The sequence below is a fragment of the Eucalyptus grandis genome, chromosome 6, assembly GCF_016545825.1.
Source record: "Eucalyptus grandis isolate ANBG69807.140 chromosome 6, ASM1654582v1, whole genome shotgun sequence".
In the NCBI taxonomy this organism is placed as follows: Eukaryota; Viridiplantae; Streptophyta; class Magnoliopsida; order Myrtales; family Myrtaceae; genus Eucalyptus; species Eucalyptus grandis.
The window spans coordinates 2,908,938-2,916,627 of NC_052617.1; the positions used below are offsets into that span (position 1 = coordinate 2,908,938).

Sequence of the window (7,690 nt, forward strand, 5' to 3'; positions counted from 1 at the left end):
TGAGGGGGGGGGGGATAGAAATACAAAATTTTTTCATGCTACTACAATTCAACGACGGAAGAGAAACAGAATCAGCATGCTCAAAGATGTAAACGAGGATTGGATTCGGGAACCTGGTCAGGTGAGGCGCATGACAAATTGTTTTTTTCAGAACCTTTATTCTACTGCTGGTCATCGAGACTATGGCCCTACTTTAATGAAATGTCCAAAGATAGTGACAGATGTAATGAACAATCATTTACTTGCTGAAGTAACAAGAGAGGAAGTCCAGCTAGCTACTTTCCAATTGGGAGCAACCAAAGTTCCAGGACTTGACGGTTTTAATGGCCTCTTTTATCATAGTCATTGGGACATAATACAGGATGATGTTTTTACTACAGTGCAGAATTTTTTCATTACTGGTGTGTTGCCTGCAGATATTAACAGAACTTCTATATGTCTGATTCCTAAAGTACCGAATCCAGAGAGGTTAGATCAATTTCGCCCCATCAGTTTATGTAATTTTCTATACAAGATTATTTCCAAAGTCCTAGCAAATCGTTTAAAGTGCTGTCTACCAGATTTGATTGCCACAGAACAGAGTGCTTTTTGTGTCGAGCGGACAAATACAGGACAACATTATGATAGTTCAAGAGGTCTTACATCAATTTAGAATTCGACGAGAAAGAAGAAGAAATTTCAGGCGCTCCTAAAACTGGATATGCAGAAAGCCTATGATAGGGTTGAGTGGGACTTCTTGGAAGACTATTTGCGCCAGATTGGTTTTCATGATCGATGGGTGTTATGGTTCATGCAATGTGTTAAAACTACCTCTCTTAGTGTCAAGCTCAACGGCGAAGATCTACCTTACTTTAAACCAACCAGGGGAATTAGGCAGGGAGATCCTCTTTCACCCTACTTATTTATACTCGTGGCTAACATGCTATCCACTCTTATCCAGCAAGCTATTACTATGGATCATCTACGAGGACTGAAACTTAACAGGTGGTGTCCTGTTTTATCCCATCTATTCTTTGCTGATGATGCGATCTTTTTTCTAGATGGTAAAACTCAGGAATGTCAAAACTTGGCTAGCATTTTAAATGAGTACTGTATTGCAACAGGACAGGAGATAAATCAAAATAAATCAGGTCTGTTTGTTAGCAAAAACTGTCCTACGTCTCTCAAGTTAAATATGGCCAGAGAACTAAGAGTTCCAATCCTTGATAAAACCGGAAAGTATCTAGGCATTCCCTCGGGTAGGGATCCTCAAAGAGAGATATGTTTGCTTGGATTCATACACGAGTGAATGCTAAATTGGCGAGGTGGAAAGAACAATTGATTTCCAAAGGAGGGAAGGAGGTTCTGTTGAAATCTGTGATTCAAGCTATACCTCAGTATGCGATGTCCATATTTAAGATTCCTATCTCTATATGTAAGTTTGTTGAACATAAAATAGCCAAGTTTTGGTGGCAACACACTAGTAATAAAGCTGGAATTCACTGGAAGTCCTGGGATATTCTAAAAGAGAGGAAAAGTACAGGGGGGTTGGGTTTTCGAGACTTATTATCTTTCAATAAAGCCCTTCTGGGAAGGCAGGCCTGGAGAATGTTTCAACATCCTTTATCTTTGTGGTGCAAACTTTTCAAAGCCCTATATTTTCCATCTACAGATTTTTGGCATGCTGAACAGGGATCCCGACCCTCTTGGGGCTGGCGAAGTCTTCTAATGGGTCGCGATTCAATTCTTCCTAAGTTGTGTTGGTCAGTCGGAAATGGCCAGAACATTAATGTTAGACAAGATAAATGGCTACCTATGGGAATCCTTTGTGGACCTTCTAACAGAGAGGAACCGAGAACAATTGCAGGTTTCATCAATATAGAACAAAATGCATGGAACATCCAGCTTCTCAACCATATATTTGACGAGCCTATTGTTAAAGAAATTCTGGAAATTAAATTGTGGCCAGCATCTACTGAAGACAGACTTGTATGGACAGCAACTGTTGATGGACAATATACAATGAAGAGTGCTTATCATATCATACAGAAATCAAAGGCTAAACATATCGTTTCTCGCCCGTCCTCATCTTATATCACACCCAGTTATCTTTGGAAGCAAATTTGGAAAACTAAGACAGCTCCTAAAATCCGCATCTTTCTCTGGTTTATCAGTCAAAATGCGATTCCTACCAAGTTTAATCTGTTCCGTTGCCGAATCACCAATGATCCTTTTTGTATTCTCTGTTCTACTCGTTCCCCCGAAACAGTAGAACATTTATTTTTGCAATGCCCTTGGACACAACAGATTTGGAGCCATCCTATTGTACAAGTTAATGTAACAGATTATGCAACTCATCGTATCGATGCTTGGCTTGCAGAATATCACAACAGCTAGGTAACGTACCGGATTTTGAGACCATAGCAGCTCTTTTATGGCAGATCTGGAAGGCCAGAAATCATGTTATCTTCCGCCATCACTTCACGCAGCCAGACCAGCTTGTTGATTCCGCTCTGGCTCTCGCCCACCTGCATATAACAGTTCAGAATCCGCATTTGCAGCAGCAACCGAAGACGGGCAAAAAATCGCCGAACCCTAATACTACCTGGCTCCCACCGGTGCAGGGCATGATCAAAGTGAATATAGATGGTGCCTTTCCTATTGCAGAAAATTTGGGTGTGATCTCCAGCATCATTCGGGATCATAAGGGCAGTCTGCTCAGAGGCTTTACCAAAAGCGTTCCAGCAACCTCTGCACTTGCAACGGAGATTCAAGCTTTGTTATATACTCTAAAAGATCTTCTTCAACAAGGAAAGCATCATTCTGACCTGATCATTGAAACCGACTGCATCATTCTGGTTGAAGCAATTAATCACGAGCGCCTTCCACCGTGGGAATGCCGTGCCCTTCTTTCAGAGTGCGAAGCGATTTTGCCCTCTTTTTCCAATATGAAAGTGCAGCACTGCAGAAGATCGGCAAATGCCCTAGCCGACTGAGCTGCAAAAGCCCACGGTCGAGGTTCCCTCTCTCCAAATTGGGCCTTGTCACCTCCTCCATCTTTGTTAGATCTTATTTGTAATGAAGCCTGCTAGCGGGTTGTACTCTTTTCCTACTTAATGAGTAATATCGTCTATTTTCCGACCAAAAAAAAAAAAACCAACAACTTAAATTAAATTATCCTTATCGAATGTATGACTGGCTGTGGTTAAGCTTCATAGAAAATACTTTTCAACCTCACAGATGCAGTTTAATTTTCAGCTTGGGCTAGTTGATGGAAAAGCATTGAACTCAATCAGTCTCTTTCTTTTCATCATCCTTTTCCCAAAAGCAATCGTCTAATCTTGACTTGACTCAAGCGTCAAACGATAAATGGAAGCAAAATGATAAGCAAATAGTTCAATTTAGATTTGGTTAATTGGATTTCCTCCTCATGCAAGAAACTGAAGGAGAATGCATTATAAACAAAAGCAATTACAAACGTCTACGCATAAACTTGTTATCTATCTGCTTAACGAAATGCTAATTTTTTTTAGGATTGAATTCGTAGTCTAATGGCTTCTTAAGCCATATGTCGCAGGAGCCGGAACATTTGGCCGTCCCTCGGACTCATTCTTGAGAAGAAAAGGCTCTCTCAAGGTGGTTGTATGTTGAACACCACCTTTGTTGCTTGGCGACCCTCCGGATTACTAGACCTATTGCCCCGTCCGCTTCATTACCGGATTCAGCATGGGTGGGATCGTACGTGTTTTCATGATATTCACTGAGCCGCAGGAACGTCCACTTTCTATTTCTTCTCGTACGGCATCATTTATGTGTTTCCGTCTAGGCGGGCTCTCTACATTGCTTCCTCCATTCCCTCCATGCTACGTCCTCCCTTACATCTCAGAATTCCCACAGTGATATCTTTTCCGGGGGAGGATTGACGAGGGCCAAAGCCAACATGAAAACCTCGCCGATGGGGTCATCCTTGCACTGGATGAGGAAGTGAATGAAAACTCAAATCAGGTTTGATCCTGCAAAGATCAGATGGACACGAAGGGGTCTCTCATTGATGTGGTGACGTTGCCTATTGTTGGGAATGACTGATCCCCGAAAAACCGGATTCGACACTAAATCGAGTCCCTAAATCTATGCGGAAGACGAAGCCCGGGAATTACACGTATCACCGATCGTAAAGCACACCACGGAGTCGAGCGTACCTTGTTAGCCACGATCAAACACCGTCGTCAATGGAGGAAGAGAATCCGGTCGATGAAGCCTTGAAGGAAGAAATTGGAAGCCGTATGCCCTCTTGTTCTTCGGGAGAGAAAACGCGGGAGAGAAGCGTACGTTGATTGTGCCAAAGGGTGCCTTTCTCTCTCTCTCTCTCTCCCTTTTATACCTTCCCCCATCCACGGGCCCTATTCCCGTGGGCCGGGCTTTTTTGGGCCCAACTTGGGCGGACGGGCCAACTCGGGCCCATCTCATAAATCCATCATCTCCCACTCGCACATGGTGGTACAAAACCAACATGGGCGGACAGGCCCTACTCAGCCTCATAAGAGAAAATCCATCATAGACTTTCTCTTAACATAGTGGGCCGAACAGAATTCTCTTTTCCTCTCTTCAACATTCATACCGAGTGAATAATCCGTGCGACCAGCATACTTTGAGAGCTCGTTGCTATACATCTGTTAGGAATATATAGCAGCTCATAATGAGCGTCACACTCCGAGTAGATTTAGTATGCAGTACCCTAGATCGATCGATCACATTTATATCTCTCTTGATCTCTTTTAAACAATGATATATATATTTTATTCACAATTATGATTATCCCAAAGACAGTCATAATTGGTTAACCGGTGAATACAAAACTACAATGTGATTCTCCAAAATCGATCTTCCTCTTCCCTTCAAACTCTCAATTTCAGTTCAACTTGCTTTTCTAGAAATGCCCCATTAGATCGAATCAAACTCATGACCATTGGCAACATCCTAAGATAGCAAACACTAAATAGAAATCTTGAGAATAAGTAAGAGTCATGAGGGGACTAAAAAAAATTTGAGGAACTCTTTTCCTCAAGAGTCTCACACGACATAAAAAAAAGTTGAGATCAAACTTTTGCCACTCTTATTGGTCGTCTCATGCATACGTAGTATGAAATACGTATTACGGTATCAACTCCTTTCCCATGGAGCGTATGTCTACACCTTTCAATACCGTACAGATGATAGTTCAGACATACCCAATGTCTAACTTGAGTTCACGTATCTACTCATTCACTAAATTCATCGAGAACTCACATCGGCATCATAGACAGATAAAGTAAAATATGTGGGGTATTTTACTCTCGGACATAGTAAGGATTATGTCCTCATCTTAACACCCTTAAGGCGACATACGTGTTTTAAGCTTGAGCTCTCGATTATCACCGAGATAATAAGCTTAAAAACAGTCTCATCTCTATTTATCACACAGTAAATAGAGGCGATTACCCGTGTGAGTGGGCTAATCTCATATCTGTCCGACATACTTTCCTAACTTAAAGTAATGCACTGAGCATTAAGATGCATAAAGATCAAACAAAGATTCATAGGCATTAATGATGAAAACGCAAATTCATCAAATTGTGAACACTTAGGGAAATTACAATATTTAGTACATCAGTCTCTACGCAGTCCTAGAGATTTCACATGGCCACAAAGTACATCTCTAGGTATTGGCTTTATTATAGGATCTGCAACCATTCTATGCGTAGCATGTACTCTAAGTTCACATCCTTTCGTGCAACCATATCCTTGACAAAATTATACTTGGTATCTATATGTTTGGTCTTGCCATGATATTTGGATCTTTAGTGTACACTTTTGCTACTTGATTATCATAGTTAACTAATAACAAATCTGCAGCACTTCCAATAACACCTAAATGATCCAATAATCTCTTAAGCCAAACATCTTCTTATACTGCTGCTGATAATGCCACGAACTCAATTTCCATCGTGGACAAGGCTATACACTTTTGTTTCTTACTGCTCCAACATATTGTGCAATTATTCGGTAAGAAAAAACAAATCCAGAGGTAGATTTTCTTTCATTAAATCTCCTCTCCAATCAGCATCAGAATAGCCTTTGAGTTGCAGATCCTTTCCTTAATAACTCAACGTATAATCAGCAGTCCCCTTTAGATACCTTAGTATTCATTTTAATGGCTTTCCATCGTGCTTGACCTGGGTTGGATTGGTATCTACTCACCATTCCAACTGCATAACATATGTCAGGTCTTGTACACATCATAGCGTACATCAAGCTCACAATAGCACTAGCATAAGGAACATATTTCGTATGTTCCTTCTCTTGTGAAGTCCTTGGACACAGTCTATGGCTCAACTATTCACCTTTTGCAATAGGAGTATCTATGGGTTTACAATTCCATATCATTCATCTCAAAGTTGGAAGACAACTATCTCTTTGACAGTATTAACAAACTCCATATTGCTTCCGGCAATCAGTATATCATCAACATATAATGATATGATCACAAATTGATCCTTGGATCTTTTGATATATACACAATAATCATCATCAATCATTGTAAACTCATATGCCATTATGGCATTATGAAAACGCATATACCATTGTCTTGACGACTGCTTAAGGCCATATATCGACCCCCAAAGTCGACATACATTTTATTCTTGGCCTTCCATTATGAAACCAGCAGGTTGTTCCATATAAATTTCTTCCTTTAATTCTTCATTGAGGAAAGCAGTCATTACATCCATTTGATGTAACTCAAGATCCAGACTAACCACTATTGCCAGAATAATGCAAATCGAGGTAAATCTCACCACAGGAGAAAATGTATCCTCATAATCAATTCCTTCCTGTTGATTATACCTCTTCGCCACAAGGCGAGCCTTATGCCTTTCTATCGAGCCATCAGCCTTTCGCTTTATTTTGAGAACCCACTTGTTCCCAATAGCTTTGTGTCATTTTGGAAGATCAACCAGTTCCCAGACTTGGTTTGACTTCATTGACTCCATCTCCTCTTTCATTGCGTAAATTCATTTTTCCTTACCAGGGCATTTAAGAGCCTCATTAATATTTCTTGGCTCATCCTTATCTCGTGGAGCAATTATAAAAGTTTCCCCCTTCAATGTCAAAACGTCGACGGGGGATACTTTGGCGACTTGTTCGCTATATGGGAGAATGTACACTTAGCACATCATTCCCCATTATGCTCCCACTCAGATTAGATAATGACGATATCATCTCATCATGTGGTTGTAATTGAGAATGAGTTGAATTCAATTCATCACTTCTCATATTACTCCCACTTGGACGAACTCCACTAACATCATTATCTTGATCCAAGGTTTTAAATAGGAAATAATCTTTCCCTATTTCGCCCTTTTTAGGAAATTCATCCACTAAGGATGTGACATCCCGTGATTCAAAATTCAGTTATTCTCCCACTTTCCTACTCACCTACAAACACATACCATTTCGAGTGTTCGCAGTATCTCATTAAAATACTCTTCTTTCATTTGGGACCATATTTCCCAAATTTGTGAGAGGATTCATTATAGGTAGCTCAACCCCATGGCTTAAGAAAACCTAAGTCCGGTTTTCTACCTGCCCATAACTCATATGGAGTGGAACTAACTGATTTGGAAGGCATTCGGTTAAGTATATAGGCAGCAGTTAACAATGCATCACTCCAAAA

General features: G+C 40.7%; 1 protein-coding gene across 1 annotated transcript; it reads left to right on the forward strand.

The window, feature by feature from the left end:
- Positions 1 to 226: 226 nt before the first annotated feature.
- Positions 227 to 2,975, forward strand: LOC120294924. The gene is made up of 2 exons (XM_039315974.1): positions 227 to 468; positions 2,360 to 2,975. Exons 1-2 carry the CDS (start codon positions 227 to 229, stop codon positions 2,973 to 2,975), a joined length of 858 nt encoding a protein of 285 aa, XP_039171908.1.
- Positions 2,976 to 7,690: the final 4,715 nt, after the last annotated feature.